Source organism: Adelges cooleyi, unplaced genomic scaffold, assembly GCF_023614345.1.
Source record: "Adelges cooleyi isolate 19-005CV unplaced genomic scaffold, UGA_ACOO_1.1 ACOO_flye_CR_arks_rails_tigmint_CR_PRNA_376, whole genome shotgun sequence".
NCBI lineage: Eukaryota > Metazoa > Arthropoda > Insecta > Hemiptera > Adelgidae > Adelges > Adelges cooleyi.
Window position 1 is genome coordinate 7,907,744 of NW_026096053.1, and position 19,386 is coordinate 7,927,129.

The following is a 19,386-nucleotide window of genomic DNA, read 5'->3' on the forward strand; positions in this document are numbered from 1 at the left end:
GGTTTATACTGTGCTTGGTTTGGACTGTACTGGCTTGAAAATACTAACTACCGATTTGCATCGAAGCGTTTTTTCGAAAGTGATTTTATCACTTTCAGATTTAAAAATTCCTGTAAACCTGTGACCTCCCCGTCCCCACTATGCCCCGACCCCACTGTACTGTTTTTTTTTTTCAAATTTCGTCTGTGAAGAAGTAAACTTTTTCAACTTTTACCCCCCCAAAGTACCAACTAGATGAAATTTGCGATTTATAGAATTGCTATTCGAAGGAATTGGTCCAGTATTAAAAAATTTACAGTGTATACAGATAAAAAAAAACACATCAGAGTAAAACCAATACCTTCTCGCTTTGCATCGAAGCTAAAATACATCCTCTTAAATACTACTATAATATTTTAACGATAAATTCAGTCAGAAAGAGTAAAACAAAAATGTACAGTGTACTTGAAGCCTAACGGTTGAAATTATAAAACATGGAACATACTTTAGCCTGCTGGCTCCTGAATAGTGATTATTTCTAATCTATAATCTCCTTGCGATTTATGACGAAAGTATAGTCTTAATTATATGTTTTGTGGCCATAACATTTATTCAATCTGAGCGCACGGCAGTTCGCCGGCCAAGTTCTAGCAATGCCAGTGTATCTTTACACGAACCAATTCACCCGGTATTTCTAACTCTCATATCTCTGCTACTTCTTAAGATGGGCTTTTAAAATTTGAAACCTAAATTAAACTTAAATAGTTTAGGACATTGTCTACAATTGAAGCCTTAATATTTAGCCGTTTTAAAATGGGAGGATTTCAAAATTTGCATTTTTGTTACTGACTCACTGACTTACTCACTCATCATCAAAATTATAAGACACTTCCAGTATATGTAGAAACGTGAAATTTGGCACAAAGGTGGGTCTTATAGTGTAAGTAAAGGGGAAAATCTGAAAATGGCAATTTTCTCAAAATGAATGCGCTAAGTGGGGATTAATCACCTTCGCCGCGCTACAGCCGGTACAGGGCGCTGTTGATTCCCACGTCTCTTGTCAGCCATCATTTGGTCGTAGTTTGTGTCTTTGTTAATTCGTGTTCACATGTATGGCAGTTTTGCAGTGTTCTTTGTTCTTGTTACGTTTGTCACGTGGTTTATTATAAAGTGTAATTGTACACCTAAACGTTTAGGTTTCGTTTATACGTTTATAATACTTAACTAGATTTATAGTGGCTACTTGTATAAATTCTAGCTTCACTACAATAAATTCCAGCTTCACTAATTTATTAATTAAATTACACTATATTAATTATGACTAATTTAATTACTATCGTGGTTTATAAATTATTAATCATTATGCAAGTGGCTACTTGTATAAATTTTAGCTTCACTACAAAGTGTAGTTTTATGTACATATATACATTGTGGCCAAGTCTGCTATTTCTTTAGTTCATAACCACACTTCACTCCTACTTTCATGAGCGTGTTGTTGCTCTTTTATTTGTATTGCTTAAAATTATATAGCGTCGGTTGTATTGGGTATATCGAAAAAATACGGATACTGGAGCACAGATAATTTTGTCATGTAAAATATGTATGAATTTCTATCCCTAACTATGTATGAAGCCTGAGAAAAATTAATCCGCGTAAAACTGTTTTGATTGGAAAAAAATTGTAATTATCCTATAGAAATGACAATGATAGTCTGACAAAAAAAAATGACCATCAACAAAGTATCCTCATTATTTTATTAATAAGTATACATTACAGTTCAAACTCTAAATTAAGATTTTTCGAAAAGTTGCCTATTTTTTACTCCTTAGAAAAGGGCCTGTGTGGCGTCCTCTTAAGGGGATTGCATGCGGTTGGTTTTTAAGGAGTTTTGTATAGGCAATATTTAAGAAAAAAGGGGTTTTAATAAATTTCGATCATGTCAATTAATTTACCGGTTAATTTGTATAAGCTTCATGGTATTATTTCTAATTTAAATTATTTTGTCTATGAGTAAAAACCATTTTAGTTAATATACATATATTTTTTGTTCCATCGGACAGGCTGAACCAGTGATCTGATAAGTAATCTGAAAACAGATTTGAATTCGTCATGAAGTTTACTTATTATCGGTCAGGGAACTTTTGATATCTTATTCCTACTATGTATAAAACACGTTTAAATATTATATAGAAATTTCAAATTTTAAAATCAAATTTGGAAAGGGATAAAGTTAAAAATTGAAAAAGTACTCTGAACGATCATAAGTAAACTTTATGGTCAATTTAAATCTGTTTTTAGATTGTTTATCGGATCACTGGTTCGGTCTGTGCAATGGAATAAAAATTATGTATTTTGACTGAAAAAACCGACCTCATGCAATCCTCTTAACATGTTCCTTATTATATTAACATTGATTATACATAATATGGCATAATCAATGTTAATATAATCTACTATGTCTTTAACCGCGATCTTAAAGATCTTGGTGATAGAAAAGAGATCGTGGTTTTAACCTAATCCTTATCAACTCTGAGTATGTGATAAGTGATAACAGGAAGGAAAACAAAACATAATAGCCGGATGATTGTATCATGTAGATTAATAAAAAAACATCCGAAACGTTTCTGGAAGTTCAGTCGTTGAGAGTTACATTTAAAAGTTATGCTTAAGTAGTACGACACGATGCAAAACAACAGAATGAACGATAAGATTTCATTTTCTTTCAACTCCAGCCGATCGTCGTCATCTAGTCGATCAGCAGCTATACCTCCACCGCCAAACAGTGGTTTAAGTAAACAAGGTTACTCTACTTTAAACGCTATAAACCATTCAGCTATTACCTCAGCATGGGGCGTTCCAAAAAAGCGTGCGAAAACAGAAGAAGAGTAAGCGATTAATTATCCATTTGTTAGCCATCTTATTTAGAACGCTTGTAATTAATACATTTTTTAAGATACTTTGAAGAAGAAGATGAACAACGACACTCGCAACTCGATTATATCCCAGCGCCCGATAGCCCTTCAAATAAGAAGTCTGATTGTGATTCAGATTCATCAGAAGACCCATTGGACGCATTTATGGAAGGCTTGGAAAAAGAGGTAATAGTTTTTGATTTGTCCGAGATACCTATGTAAAATAATTTTTCAAATGTAATTACCTAGGTCAAAAAAGAGAAAAACACCTATAAAAAGAAAGGTCCGGAAGAAGAAAAAGGTATACGACAAGATATAGAAGATGAAGACATTGAAGAGTCCTATTATAGGTACTGTTTATCCTGATACTTTAATAATTTTCGTATTTTGTTTTGGTATTTTCAATTTAAATTTACAAATTTGACTGTAGGTACATGGAAGAAAATCCAACAGCTGGTCTCGTTGACGAAACATCAGATATTGAAATTGATTACGATGAAGATGGTAATCCAATAGCGCCACCAAAGAGAAAAGTAAACAATAATGTTAATTTCATACAAATTGATTTTTCATATTTTTACAATATTTTTTGTTTATTATTACAAATTATAATTTTTTTTTTTTTAATACAAAGATGAAAATTGTCTAAACTTTAGCAAAAATATATTGTTCTTAGGAAATAGATCCATTGCCTCCTGTAGATCATTCATTAATAGAATATAAAAGTTTTGAAAAGAATTTCTATACCCCACACGTTGAGATATCATCATTAACTGTTGACAAAGTTATAAATCTACGCAAAACACTTGGATTGCGAGTTAACGGAGCCGATTTACCTTACCCGGTTACGTCTTTTGCACATTTTAATTTTGATGAAGCCTTAATAAAAGCTATTCGTAAATCCGATTACACACAACCTACACCTATTCAAGCTCAAGCCGTACCAGTTGCTCTTGCTGGAAGAGATTTGATTGGTAAGGAAAAGAGAAGTACAAAATTGTTCAATAATTTCATATTTTTCACTTTTGTTCAGGCATTGCAAAAACCGGTAGTGGTAAAACATTGGCATTCATATGGCCTATGTTAATCCACATAATGGATCAACCCGAGTTGAGGGACGGCGAAGGACCCATCGGTTTGATATTAGCTCCCACGCGAGAGCTATCGCAACAAGTACCGAAATATACATAAATATTGAACTAGTTTAAAATTTGTTAGTAACCGTGTTTTTTTATTTGTATAGATTTATGCAGAGGTGAAGAAATTTGGGAAAACTTATAATCTCCGAGTTGTTTGTTGTTACGGTGGTGGCTCAAAGTGGGAACAGTCAAAGGCTCTTGAAGATGGGGCCGAAATAATTGTCGGTACTCCGGGAAGAGTGATTGACTTGGTCAAAATGAACGCAACAAATTTGACTCGAGTAACGTACCTCGTATTAGACGAAGCAGATAGAATGTTTAACATGGGATTTGGTAGGTGTTATTAGAATTTCCGAAGGAATAATTAATAAATCGTTAAACTAATTTCGTTATCCAGAACCTCAGGTCCGTTCAATATGTGATCATGTGAGACCGGACAGGCAGACATTATTGTTTTCTGCTACATTCAAAAAAAGGATCGAAAAACTAGCTCGCGACATACTAACTGATCCGATACGCATTGTTCAAGGAGATGTCGGCGAAGCTAATACTGACGTTACACAAGTCATGTTAGTGATGTCTCAAAATGACAAATGTCAATGGCTCTTAGATAACATAGTTCAGTTTCAGTCGTCTGGATCAATTCTTATATTCGTCACTAAAAAAGTTGGTTGATTTAATTGGGAGGGGGGGAAGGAATAATAATACAACATTTTTTTTAATATTATATTAAATTTTCAGTTAGAAGCCGAACAGCTCGCTAATACATTAAGTGTAAAGGAGTACGCAGTTCTCCTTTTACATGGTGACATGGATCAGGCTGAGAGAAATAAAGTGATAACTAAATTCAAAAAACAAGAAGTAAATATTATGGTAGCAACTGACGTAGCTGGTAAGTACAGTTAACCTTACCATTATAGTACCATTTGAGTACTATTTCTGACCTATAGACTTGCTACATGAAGAAAATCGGTCCAGATGTTTAAAAAAAAATATTGTTAGTCGAGACACAAAAATTAAAACAGATCATTGTAAAACTAATACCTTACAATACCCGCATCAAAGCCTAAATTTTTACCATTTAAAAAAAAAAAATTATACAAACATATTTTTTTTCTTTAATTTAAAAATAAAAATATTTATTTACTAATTTTAACTTATAGCACGAGGTCTAGATATCGCTCATATTAGAACTGTTATCAATTATGACATAGCTCGAGATATTGACACACATACCCATCGTATTGGAAGAACAGGTATGTTGATAATATTATTTGAGATATCGCAATGTGGAAAAAATACAGATTTTTTTTGTTTTCAGGCCGAGCCGGGGAAAAAGGTAATGCATTCACTCTTGTGACACCCAAAGATTTTGAATTTGCCGGGCATTTAGTCAGAAGTCTCGAAGGCGTTGGCCAAGAAGTTCCCAAGCCACTTTTGGATCTTGCTATGCAGGTAAAATATTACTTACACTATTTACACACATTGTGATTACTCCCACTTGACTGATCTGCCAACGTTTCCGAATACTTGCACATTCCATCTTTCATTTGTGATTGGATGTTGCTCGTACCGTTGTTTCTTGCAGTTAGGCACGAGTAACTGACTCATTCTACAGGAAACCATGGTAAGAGCAGCATTGAACCACAGCTCTAATGATGGATTGTGCAAGTACTCCGAAATGTTGGCAGACCAGTCAACCTATTCAAGTGGTAGTAACCGCAAAATGTGTAAATACAATATCCCCACCCCTAGCTTCCATAATTTTTTAAAGTATTACTTTTTGAATTTTCAAAAAAAACTCAATTGCTACACTAAATTATTTACAAATTTTTATTTATAGAGCTCTTGGTTTAGAAAAAGTCGATTTAAAGGTGGTAAAGGAAAATCTGTAAACACCGGTGGTGCCGGACTTGGTTATAGAGAGTCGTCTGGATCCAATAATTATGCAGTAAATTTTGTTTTATTAAATAAAGTATTATAAGTATATTGTTAATTATGTTATTAAAAAATTTAATTTCTCTACATTTTTAGGCGTCCAGTTCTTATCAATGTCCAAAACCAACAACTACTCCAAAAGCTGCTGGGCCCGGAGCTGGTAGATTGTCAGCTTTAAAAGAAGCATTCAAAATGCAGTATCAAAGCCAGGTCGGTTAAATTTGTAGTAAATTAACACGTTAAATTCCATAGTACTTTCAGGATTCCAATCTAAAAAGCCAACTTAATTTAATCATATTATATTATTAAAAACTCAAATTATAGCACATGTTATCATCAAAATGCATATAGAATGTGTTTTTTGGCAAGTAAACAAAGTACAATATAACTCGTAGTTGGTAGTCAATGTGTTAATCCCAGTCAATACGCCATACGAATATTTTTTTTTTAATGTGTTAATAATCGCTAACTGCAAAAAGGAAAGAAATCCAACTGTCCAAACATCAAATATAGTGTTTGGAAATAAGAGCTTACAACAGAAAGGGGTTTTGTCAATATTTAGTTATTTAAACATTAACATTCAGAACAAGTGGACTTGTCCCCTTTTTACAGTTAGCGACTCATAAATGTTAACAATGTTAAGAACTTAAGAATGTAAACTATATTGATGATTGATTTTCAGTTTAAAGCCAGTGAAGATCACACTTGGGAGCAAACAGTTGGATCTAGTCCAACAGCATCTGTGAAAGTACACACAGGTCCGCTAAAAGAACGAAAAGCTAAAAAGAATCGCTGGGATAATTAATAAACCAAATATAGGTGTATGTATATTTTTCAATCATGTTTAACCTATACTTCAAGACTATTATAATATTTTCAAGTCCTAATTTTAAAAGAAACTACTCTTATATTTTTCTCCATGTTTATGTTATTTTTATTATTATTAGTTTCTATAATAGATAAATAATCTTGTATTTAAAAAGAAACCATTGAAAACTGTACCAAACACAAACTTAAAAGTTGGTAGATTTATATTAGCGTTCCACAAGCTAATAACTAAGCGGTTTTTTAGTATTTGTTATTTGATACAATAGTTGTCTTTTTAAATATTTTCCTATAATTATTTTTTTAGTTAAATTCTTATTGAAAAAAAATAACCTCTTGCATTAGATTTGAAATGTTTGTCGTATTAAATAAATCAAATTTTACTAAGAGTATAAAAATATTAATGCGCAAATTTTTTAAATAAGCTTCAAACTTTTACACTTAATAATTAAATTTACAAAAATACTTTTTATGCATTTTAAGAAATTCTTTTTAAGCACTTCAAACACATTTTATGCTTCAAACTATACTCTGTTCAGAGTAAGAACAGAGTGTAGTAGATAACTTATTAGTAAGCTAGTTGCTACCTTTCCTATTAGAGTTCAAAAATTACAAACTATTTTATATTTTGAAGGTCATAAAAAAAATTAGATGTTAAAAAATACTGTTGATGCGAGTTGTAGAAAAACAAATACATGTTTATTGGTCTTGTAACAATAATTACACACAAAAAAATCAATATTTATGGTTTTTATTAAAAAAACGTGAGATAACTTAAAGTGATATATGGTAAAATAGTATAAAAACAAATTCACTACTAAAAACATTTTGTGAAAAACTCAGTAGAACAAACATTTTGTACATTTTTAAGACAAATTAAAAAAACAATAAGATACATAAAAAAAGTCGAAACGGCAACTAAAATTATTTACAGACAAATAAATTAATTAAATGTTTATAATAGATTCAATTACTGTTGAATTGTACATTAGGATCAAAGCAAACTTTTTTCTGGTCGTCCACTAGTTCTTCATCTAAATTCTCTAACATAGAAGACGTAAAACTAAACTCAGACAAATTGTCACTGGAAAACAAAAAAAAACTCATTACTCGTTTTATTAAACAAATTAGATATAATAATAATTATTGTTTTACTCACACTGTATCTTGTGTGTCTATAGTGGAATTACTTTGAGATATAGAACTCTTAAGAATTTTAGATGGATCCAGTTGGAATATACTGCACGAACCTTGATAATCGTTTATATCTTTTAGGTATAAATCATTGCCTCCTGTACATATGACATAATTTATAATGAAAATTCAAACTCAGTTTATTTTTTACCTTAAAGAAGTGTAATTAATTAATTGTATACCTAAAAGTTTTGGCGAGTTTATATTTAACACAATTTGGTCATTTGGCTGTTTTGTAGAAGTAATACTCCATCTGTCTTCGTCAACGCAACAAGATTGAGTGATCTTAATTATTGTAATTTCAGATTCTGATACAATTACTAAATAAGGCTTTTTGAAAGCTAAAATTTAAATTGAACACGTTAATGTTCATCCATTTAACAATATAAAATGCAATATGGTTGTATACCAAAACTCTTTGGACTGTATGGCCATTTCATTTCTCCGCCTCGCGTTCTCTTGCCGTCATTGTCTACAAATATGCCATACATACTGTAACAGAGAAGATACTCTTGGTTTTTTGTCAATTCACATGCGTACATGGGACGATAATCGTGTGCCTTGGCTACAGCATCTGTATAAAACCCTAAAAATCACATAGTTATATAAAAATTATAACAATGAAACATAATTTGTTTTAGCTTTGATGTGGAAGCTGACAACATGAAAAGTAAAAAAATACAATTTATTAATTACAAAGTGCTTGATACTTTTGTTTCATATTTTATTTTATATTGAATAGTTTTTATCATCACATCAAAGCGTTTTTTAAGTGATTTTACCACTTTCAGTTATAGTAAATTCTAAAAACCCTAATATCTCCCTAATACCTCTAAGACCCTAATATCTCAAATATTGTTACACGAATTAGTCCTTTATTTTTAATAAAACTATAAAACTAATACTCACTTTTACAGCTGAAGCCTTCAGTTTCTATTTTATAAAAACTGTTTGTAGTAAAAATTATTCCAGTTGGCATAAAACAAATGCAATTAGTTGGTACATTCGTTTTTAGTATTTTCTTTACGATAAATTTATCGTCTAACCATTTTAATACCCTATTGAAAATATTTTACATTTATTAACTATAGTAATATTACATTGCATACCGTTCATTTTTACTTACGTTATGTTATGTTCTGACCCGACGACAACCAATTCATTGCAATGAGATGCGGCAACGCAATTTATTTCTTTTAGTTCGGACATGGCCAATCCGCTATTGGATTCTTGACTGTTACGTATCTCATTAATTATTCGGACAACATCAATTACAGGCTTCGCCATAATACTGAGTTCAGAGTTTAGAACGACAGATCGCATATTGCATTTTAAAAGTTCTCTCGTAGAACCTAAAATAACCAATCATGTATAATAGATATAAATCATTTTTAACACGATAAATAAATAAAATATTTAATCTCACCAGCAATCATTAAGACTATTTGAATTTTTGGCAAGAAGACAAAATGTTTGACTAGTTTTGGTCCGACTATGGAGACGAGATCGTATATTACCTGGTCATTTTGTGTTTTCATGTGAACTGAAAACAAACCTTCGTCAGCACCCAACAAGTGCACCTGTTATGTATCATTAAATAATGTGTAATGATTTATTTTTCAACATAAAAAAATTATATATAACATACACTTTGTGATATTTGATGGATACAATTGACGTTTATAATTTTTTCTTTTTGAAATGTGTAAATAGTATCTTTGTAACTTTGACTTTGTTGGATAGTGTAATCATTATTGGCCAGGTGTTCTCTAATGATAGTAAGCCACTTTTCTTTTTCCGATAGGCTCGAAACGATTATATACAAAAATACTGTCATCCAGCCAGTGTTTAAGTTGTACACTTCTACTTTAAACATTTGATCATAGTCTTCGTTGGTGTCTTTATCAAATGTTTTATCGTTTGACTGAGCTACGTCTACAACTTTTACTATGTTGGACGACAACGATAATGGAAGCATAAAGAACGGTTCGCGATCATGATCATGCTTATTGTTAAGAATATAAAGAACGCTATTGTCAATTTTTGCATATTTCCGATCCCATATATGTTTAGTATTACTAAAAAATAAAACCATTTTAATAAGGTTTTTCCTAGAAAAGTAGTATATAAACTGACATCTATGTCATACTACTTACTCCCATATTGTGATCCAAGATTCAATTTGAGAGTTTTTATGGTTTTCACATTTTATAGTAGATTTTTCTTCATCTTTTGATACACCAGTGCAATCTTCCAAAAGTTCGTGAGAGCATGTTACGTGTGTCGACACTCTACACTCTTGACATTGACACAACTGCTGTCCCACCATTATTTCGGACTCACAATATGAACATTGTAAACCTCCACGTTTACATATTTTTACATCGAACCTAGAATAAATTAAACAATAGAATATATTGTTTCAGTATAGTTTCAAAAAATGTGAAATTTTACTTTTTTTGTAGTAAACTCTAGTTAGATATTTACCATGCCAGTTTCAACTTTAAGTATAAGACCAAAATTCATATTTTTTCCTCTCCAAAAATAAGTTTATCAAACAAAATAAATATTTCAAGTACCTCAAATTATCATTTGGAATCCTTTTTTTCGTCATTAAGTTAAATTGAGTTAAATAAACACAGATTTGAGTATAATAATATGTGAAGTATAAAAGTTAAATTAGACAAAATTTATTAAAGTGATCAATTTTTTTTTTTATTTAAAAAATACATTTAAATTCAATAGAGGTTACTAGACACTTTTAGTATATTATATGGTTAGGTTATAAAGTTTAGCAATATTAAAAAAATAAATTATTGTAACAGTAGATGATAAAAAAGACTAAATGTGTTTATTGTGTTATTTGATTTATAGATTTTTCTCAATTGAAAAATGGGTTTGTATGTATTTCATTAAATTTTTACAAAGGGAAAATACTATACAAATGTTTGACATAATAATTGATGATTGATCTTTTACTTAAAGTTGCTTCTTTTAAACACAGTGCATGGTAAGATAAATTAAAAAAATTACTTTTTAAGTTCAGAATATATATTTTTATTTTTTACTGATCACTTTTTACATGATTACTATGTATAGTTTAGTGCCCATAATTACTTGTGCTGAGATGCAGATATAGTTTTACGAACTGTTCCCGGAGTCGATTTAGTATACACAGGAGAGTTAGAATCAAAGTTAAGACGTGTCGGAGCCAAAGGTGATACAAATGGCCCTTGAGCTCTCACCAAATTTAACTCTGCTTGTGTTTGATACAACTTAGTGGCTAAATCTTTAGACTTACTTCTCTCAGAGTTTAATAACACTTCAATATCCTACATAAAAATAAATTGGAGATAATTGTTTAAAATTAAATTATAAGTATATATATTTATATCCATTTTACTTTTTGGTCAATATTCTCTTTGTTTTTGCCACTAAACAATAAATCACCGAGAGTTCTCTTTTTCTTTGTTAATTCATCAAATTTGGTTTGCAAGAAGTCAATAAGTTTTGTCTGCTGCAAAATAGTTGCGTCAGCTTTGATCAAACGCTCGTCGTAGTAAACTTTTTGTTCTATCAGAGCATTTTTATATTTTCCAATAACGCTTTGCATGACCTATGCGTTAAAATTAAAAATTAATAATGGACGGCAAAATTTAAAAAATACAATTAATGTCTGTCATTTTGTGACATACATTTGTATCTTCAACCGTTGCTTCGAGTTGCTGGGTCAGCCGAACGTTGGCTTCTTTTAATAACTGCTTTTGACTAATGTTCTCAGACATTTCGGTTCTTAACCTGTTTAATTCTTTAACAACCTTTTCAGATTCAACTTGTAACGTGAAGAACAAGGTACTCTTTTCTCTTAAATTCGATGTCAATTCATCTAACTGAATAAACATTAAGATTATCTTTAATTTGTAATCTTCTTATTACTTAACACATTCACTATTAATCATATTAGTATATATGCTCACATGTGCGGAAAAAAATGAGGGCTTTTTTTTATTTACCCACTTTGTTGTCACCCGCACTATATACTTATTTCTTAATCAGATGTTGTTTGACGCCAAATGGCGTTACGACTAAAATGTTATCAAAATCTAACACATATTTTTTTAATCAATTTTTAAATTTCCCCAAATACATACAATAAGATATAGTCTAAAAATAAGAATATCTATGTACAACTTGCATGTGTATTATTTAATTTTTATAGATACAGTTATAGTACATTAAAAGATGTCAATCATTCGTCGCACATGTGAATTATACTAAATGACACCAATTGGCATCATCTGTAGTGAACGTATTAAATTGAAATTTTTAAAACTTATAATGATAAATTAATACCTGTTTTTTCAAAGAATCAATTTTGACATTTTTTTCATGAATTTGATCTGTAAGCAGTTTCATTTCAGCTTTCACATTATCTTGGACGCTTTCAATCGTTTTTCCTTTACTTTCGGCCAAAATACGCAGAGACTTTTCCTCATTATACATTTTCTTTGCTTGACGCATATCACTTTTGATTTTTTCAATTTCATCCTTCAACAAATTTTACAAATTAGATTTTTATTTAAATAAACTTACAAGTTTTAGGTTTATAATCAGTATTATAATATTTTTATTATAAAACATTTAAAATCAATGTAATAGCAATAAATTGCCAATAGGATTCAATTACTTTTTTATTTTTTATGTCTTCAAGTAATTGTTTTTCTTTAGATTTCATGGACTGAACGGCTTGCCCTAATTCTTCCAACTGTTCATCTTGCTTGGTGACTAATTCTTCTAAAGTCTTTACATTTGACTCACTATTATTAAATTTTGTTTTAATTTCCAAAATCTGAAAAATATATTTAATGTGTGTTGTTAATTTCCTGGAAAAATATATTTACTTTTTCGTTTCTTAACTCACGCTTCTTTCGAGTGAAGACTTTTCACTTGTCCAACTCTTAGATTCATCAATCATCTTAGTTACTTCAACACTCAATCTCTTAGATTCAGCTATTTCTTTATCTAGTTTTAGTTGTAATGATTCAATAGTCTCATTAAGAACTTTAATTTTGTTTTCCAAATCCTTAACTTCGTCTTCTTTGATTTTTATTTGCAAACTATTTTCCTCATGTATTTTAGCTATTTCCTGTTTTGATCTAGCTCGAGCATCTTTATGATACTCCTAAATTTAAAAATAGGAAACAATTATTTTTTATTTTTTTTTTAGTTTAATCTTATAATGAATTAACAGTTTTATTTTAAATTCATAGTAATATCAGTTTTAAGTAGTTGACAATTTTAAGTAGTAGTGAGACTTACAACTTTATGTAGTTTGGTTCCAAGTAATAAGCAGTAGACAGGAAAATAGAACAAAGAATGAGTATAGCGGAGATGAAAATAATTAGGTGCATGATTAGTGTGGACAAGAGAAGATAGCTTCAATAGCGGACAAAATGAGGGAAAATAGACTTAGATAGTATTAGGAGAGAGGCATGTTATTGGATGCAGTAAGAATGGTAATGAAAATATACGCACGAGGAAAGATGAATAGAGGAAGAAAGAAAAAAAAGGTGGTTAGATGCAATTAAAAATGATGAGGAGAGATTTAGGGCAAGGATGGTCGACCCCAAATAGTTGGGATAAAGGCGAAGAAAAAGAAAAAGATATTAATAACAATTTTACCCTGAGTCCACTAATAGTTTCTTCACATGTTTTGTGTTTGCGTTCTAATATTCGCAAATCTAATTTTAAATCCTTGATTTGCTGTTCACGTGTTGTCAGTTCTGATTCAAACTGTAAAATATTATTTAAACAATAAAAATAACTACTAGAAATAAACACATCTATCTAGGAAAGAAGCAACAGGAGATTTTGAATGATATTTTTGAATATCTAATCATGTGGCTTATACCTAGGATAATCACGTATTAGACACCCTACAGTCTACTGAAATTTTACATTTCAAAATTAAAATGCATTTATGATCATTTTTCTTTTTTGTTATAACTAAATTAATTATAATGATATTTTTTTAGAAAAACCTCATGACCAAAGTAGTGTTCTGTAAATTAGTTTCTTCAGGCGTGGATTAAGAGGAAAGTAGTTTCCTTGTTTATATTATACTATTAAAGCGAACATAATAAATATTTTTTTTACAAAATATATAAGTTTTAAGATGATTTTCTTTCGTTTCCAGTGTTTTGGGAATTTCAATTCAGCCAGCTAGGGATTAAATTATCCAAAAGGTAAATTTCAGGTACAGAAACGTTTAATGTTTTTAACAGTCACTTTCAAAGTGAATACATTTTTTTTTTTTTCACAAAAATTGTGCCGCGATTACATTTATATTTAAAATGTCTATTTAAGAGGATCAAAGTATTCCTAATAAATTACCACAATAATTATGAGTTGAGTTCTCATCATATAAATGCTTTAATCTATGATAGTTTGGACAGTTCAGACTTTTCTTGTGTTTTCTATAAAATAAGTTATAAACAGATTCAAATTTACCTCTTTCTCAGTTTCTTTTGCAGAGATTGCATTTTCATGTTTCTCAAATGAAATCAAGGAATCACTAAACTGTTGTTGTAACTGTGCTATTTTAGTATGTAATTTTTCTATTTCAGTATCTTTTTCTTTATACACAGAACTTAATTTAGACTCAAAATCAGATACCATTTTCAAACAAGTTGCTTTATGTTCGGCTTGCATTGCCATTTCTTTGTCGACATTTTGCGATACCTTAAATTTAAAGAACAATGTTATATTTTAAAAATATTAGATGACAACGATACCATATAATATTGCTTTGGTAAAAAAAAAGAATGTCTTACTTTAATATTCAAATTATCTAAATCCATTTGCATGGCTAAGATTTTCTTCTGGAGTGCATGGTTGTTTTCATTTAATTTATTAATTTCTAGGCCAAATGCGTCTTCTTTAGTTTTCATTTCAGCCATCAACGATGTTACATGATTGTCAATATTTTCTTCGGTTAATTGTTTTGAACGTCGTACAATATGTTTTAATTTAGATTTAAGTTTTGCAATTTTTTTATTAAGCTGTTCTTCGTTTTCTTGATAAATTTTTATATCAGATTGATGTTTAAGCAATCTAAAAACAATAAAAATTATAATAAATTATAAAAAAATTAACTATAGGATTATTAATTACTGTGATTGCAGCTCAACATTATGTGCTTGGAAATCTTCATTTTGCGCCTTCAACTCTTCCATATTATATAATTCACCGATTGTTTTAATTTCCCACTTATCAATTTCGTTCTAATTAAAAATAACAATTATCGATTATAATATGAATTATGTTAAATAATAAAATCACTAATACCCTGACTATTTCTGCTTGTTTTTTCTGCATATCAATTTCATCATTACTAGTTTCACTGGTTTCACTTATTTTAGTTAGTCTACCTAATTCGCTACTAAGTGATGACACGTCAACATGTAACAAAACATTTTCTTCTTCCATTTTCTTAATTCTTTCTTCATTGGCGATCATCATTTCATCGTATTCTGATATTTTCTCTTCATAAGCTTGTATCAAAACATGTGCATCTTCAAGCTCTTTCCGTTTAATTCGTATTGTTGTTTCCAACTCTGGACTACTTATATAGTGTTGCTGATTACGCTTTGGAACTTGTAAACTATACGTGAAACCAATGAATGGCAAATCTCGACCGGAAAATTGTTTTGGTTTCTACAGTAAAAAATAAATAATATAAAATTTCATTGAAAGAAATTAATATAGAACATCGAAGCTAAAATAAAATACTTTGAAATTATGCATATTGAGTGTCGGACGATCACGCTCGTGTATTGGGAAATTTGAAACGTCTTTATCGGACGACAACGATGGAATGTATGGAGGGACCTGGTCGTGTAATGTGTTAAAATTGATTTTAGAAAATATATCTAAATCAATCATCATGTCCACAGTAAATCGTTTCTCTACATGACATACTAAACATTCTATCATCTGCTTATAAGCTGAAAAATGTAATAGTTACACATTATTTAATAATAAATATTGCATTAATATATTATACTAATCACTAAACATTTTTTTTTTATTTATCCGGCAAATTTTTAATTTAGGGTAAAAGATAGAAAATGTCAAAATTTTAAACAACTGTAAATTTATACAAATAATATTTAAAGGTCATGCAAAGCTGTTTTGGATTTTCCAATTAGTTAACATGTGTAAAATTGATATCTATATTCTCTTGAATATATCTTTTTCAATTTTGTAGCTACAATATTCATAGTAGGCTCATTAGAAAGATGATGAAAAAAATGTTCAAAAGAATATGAGAGAAATATTTGATGTATTGTTGGTTTATTACTTAAATTGTTTATTAACATAAAAAAACAAAATTTTTATTTTTAAATGAACTATTAAGTCATATAGGGTTGATGAATCAGTGCAAGTAGGTGGCTATTTTGAAGTAAAAAGAGTAAACTTTTTAAATTGCATGCTATATATAAAATTAAACAAAAATTCACTAAATCAATATGATCTAAAATTCATAAATTGGGCGAAAAATATTAAAAATGTGCACAGTTCTCAAACTCGTATCTAAGGTGTAACATATATAAAGTTCACTAACCTGGAGTTATATTTGAGAACGTTGGGTATTTTAATAAATTGTCAAAACTTAAAATGTTGGAGTAAATGACTGCTTGTTGTTCGGCATTAAACGGAGTATCTCCTGTTGCCATTTCATACGCGACAATCCCAACAGACCACAAGTCACATTGAGGGCTATAACCATTCATCGAGTTTGATTGCATAAACTATGTAAAAATTAAAATTAATTAAAAAATGTTTCGTAATTTGTGAAAGTTATTAGTAAACACAGTTATATATTGTTTACTTGTAGGACTTCGGGAGCTAAATATTCCGAGGTACCAACAGGCATTCGAGTTTTGATTTTACCATCACGATCAAATTTGGCTGAAGAACCAAAGTCTACCAACTTTAAATGGCCGGTACGATCTAACATCATATTTTCCGGTTTAATATCACGATGAGCAAATCCCATAGCGTGTACATGTTTAACAGCCAACAATAATTCGGCAATATAAAACCTAAAAAAATAAGAGTTAATGAATCAACAGTTATTTTATATAAATATTTTTATCAATTAAATTACTTAGCAGTATTTTCTGACAGCGTGCCATTAAATTTATCAATTAAGTTAGCAAAATCACCGCCCGGATGATAGTCCATTACAAGATACAAATTTTGAAAATCTTGAAAAGCATAATGTAATTGTGTTAAAAAAGGTGAACTAGATGATGCCATTATGTCTCTTTCGTGTTCAAAGAATGCAATCTAAAATTAATGTAGTTAGTCAAAAAAATATTAAATACATATACGTAATTTAGCCTTTCAGAAAAATTGAAAAAAATATATTACATCTTTATGATTGAGCAGCATGTCTTTTTTTAACACTTTCATGGCAAAAATATCATTTGTATGCTTTTCAACCACTAGTTCGACTTCTCCAAAATGTCCTTTACCAATAACTTGTTTCGATTCGAAATCCAATCGATTCACACGAAGCGATTTCAATTCGGGAATGACCATTTTGACTGCAATTACAAAAAAATTAAAAACAATACTCAACAAACAAAAAAACATTCCTTACATTTGTTAATGAAACTCGCGATCAGCTGATCACTTTTCATTACTTCATTGTTGCATTCATCAAATAATAAAATAATAGAATCAAAAAGTAATTCCTTGTTCAAAGCTGTACTGGACATTATGGTAGGCCCATAAAGCGTATTATTAAGGCGCATAGAGCGCACGGATATTGATTCAGTAGCTGGTTCCATTATGGTTTGTAACAATCTAATGATAACAAAATTGAAATTAACATTTACACTTAAAACCATAAATTAAAAAAAAAAAGTACTCACAATTCTTATATGATTACAATCATAAAACCATACAAACATGTATACAAATCATGAGTGCATCCGTTGACGTGAAATTTTACATCGGCCGGAACAGTAAATCATAACCAACGACACTTAATTTACCAATTACCCATATAAAAACAGACAACTGTATTAATAACTATTATTATGTATTGTCAACTAATGCGTAATGCGGTTGAACTCTTGCTGGCAGCTGCTGGTCCCGCAGTTGTATTCCGTATTGAGATTTCAGTATCTAGACACTAGTGACCATTGTCGGCACTCGGCTGTCTGAAAAACCGTTACAATTTGAGCGGGCCCTGGAACAATACACGGTATCTTTAACGCCATCTAGTAATCAGATGAGATTTCAGATTTGCTGTAATACCGGAACGCGTTAAGTGCAGATGCCAGATCAGTTTATAGACTAATTCATGGTGGCCAAACGTACCATTATTATGGTATTCATGTCATTTTTATGCACAGATATATATAATATACTAGATTGCTAACTAGCGATGAGAATTGAAGCCGACGGTCCGCCATTCTGATGGGATTTAGGTGTGTTATCAATGCATATAATATATATCTGTATATATTATTATATCAATATTATATACAGATGTGATTGTTATAAACATATATAATTCTCTCGTGATAAGGTTCTGATTCCCACCAAGATGATGGAAAGTGGCTGCTTCAATCTTCTCTATTGGTGGCATGTACAGTTAGCAATCTAGTTTATTATATATCTATCTATGTTTTTATGCAATATAATGTATACCAAAATACATTTTATGGTACACTAAAAATACCATAATTTCTAAATATATATTTTTTTGTTTTAAATAATTAATAATTTTTAATGTATTAACAAATTATATCATGGCCATAGAAAATATTATCTTCAAAGGCAGTGAATTATATTATCAAAGGCAAAATCAAGTTAGATCAATACATTTGGCATAATTTTAGTATAAGATCGATGAATATATCGTATAATAGTATGAATCACTTAAGAGGGCGTCGCACCGCCCATTTTTAAGGAGTAAAGTATAGGCAATTTTTTACAAAATCTTAACTTAAAGGTTAAACTGTGATGTGTAACTATGAGTTCAGTAGTTAGGACTCTTTTTTAGTAGTTAAATTATTTTTCGGACTATCACAACATCATTGACAGCGATTAAAAAAAAATTTGTTGAATTGAGTTTTACGCGGATTAATTTTTCTCAGGCTTCATTTTTCAGGAAAAAAATTCATACATATTATTTATGACAAAACTATCTGTGTTCTATCATCCGTATTTTTTCGAAATACTTAATACAACCAACGCTATATAATTTTTAAAAAAGTAAAAAAGTCCTTAATTAATTAATTATTCATTAACTGGTTGAAATATTAAAAAAAGGGCGATGGTAGAACGATGATTGACAATGTTGTTGTTTATATTATGTG

At 30.0% G+C, this 19,386-nt stretch overlaps 3 protein-coding genes across 3 annotated transcripts in view; 1 reads left to right on the forward strand and 2 right to left on the reverse strand.

Annotated features, from left to right (window-relative positions):
* Positions 1-19,386, reverse strand: part of LOC126840179 (basigin) — a 151,191-nt gene that overhangs the window by 115,021 nt on the left and 16,784 nt on the right. The window lies entirely within an intron of this gene.
* Positions 2,537-6,884, forward strand: LOC126840176 (ATP-dependent RNA helicase DDX42). The gene is made up of 14 exons (XM_050575750.1): positions 2,537-2,864; positions 2,933-3,077; positions 3,141-3,241; positions 3,322-3,424; positions 3,568-3,865; positions 3,925-4,064; positions 4,135-4,363; positions 4,428-4,696; positions 4,772-4,922; positions 5,194-5,286; positions 5,352-5,485; positions 5,874-5,981; positions 6,065-6,178; positions 6,651-6,884. Exons 1-14 carry the CDS (start codon positions 2,662-2,664, stop codon positions 6,771-6,773), a joined length of 2,211 nt encoding a protein of 736 aa, XP_050431707.1. The 5' UTR covers positions 2,537-2,661; the 3' UTR covers positions 6,774-6,884.
* LOC126840172 (citron Rho-interacting kinase-like) lies at positions 7,538-18,213 on the reverse strand. The gene is made up of 27 exons (XM_050575744.1): positions 17,932-18,213; positions 17,658-17,863; positions 17,426-17,601; positions 17,160-17,341; positions 16,881-17,094; positions 16,614-16,800; positions 15,779-15,993; positions 15,335-15,703; positions 15,161-15,270; positions 14,821-15,100; positions 14,498-14,728; positions 13,670-13,780; positions 12,909-13,169; positions 12,675-12,836; positions 12,341-12,535; positions 11,683-11,877; positions 11,391-11,603; positions 11,105-11,319; positions 10,144-10,377; positions 9,636-10,065; positions 9,414-9,567; positions 9,114-9,339; positions 8,897-9,045; positions 8,397-8,573; positions 8,170-8,328; positions 7,953-8,085; positions 7,538-7,877 (listed from the first exon to the last, which is right to left on the reverse strand). The coding sequence occupies exons 2-27, from the start codon at positions 17,845-17,847 to the stop codon at positions 7,760-7,762; spliced, it is 5,286 nt and encodes a 1,761-aa protein (XP_050431701.1). The 5' UTR covers positions 17,848-17,863; positions 17,932-18,213; the 3' UTR covers positions 7,538-7,759.

Coding starts and splice junctions, on each gene's coding strand:
- LOC126840176 (XM_050575750.1), top strand. CDS start 2,662: ATGCAAAACAACAGAATGAACGATAAGATTTCATTTTCTTTCAACTCC. Junction 3,242..3,321: donor ATTGAAGAGTCCTATTATAG/GTACTGTTTATC, acceptor ATTTGACTGTAG/GTACATGGAAGAAAATCCAA. Junction 4,364..4,427: donor AATGTTTAACATGGGATTTG/GTAGGTGTTATT, acceptor TTCGTTATCCAG/AACCTCAGGTCCGTTCAATA.
- LOC126840172 (XM_050575744.1), bottom strand. CDS start 17,847: ATGGAACCAGCTACTGAATCAATATCCGTGCGCTCTATGCGCCTTAAT. Junction 13,170..13,669: donor AAACTATTAGTGGACTCAGG/GTAAAATTGTTA, acceptor TTTTAAATTTAG/GAGTATCATAAAGATGCTCG. Junction 8,086..8,169: donor AAACTCGCCAAAACTTTTAG/GTATACAATTAA, acceptor TCATATGTACAG/GAGGCAATGATTTATACCTA.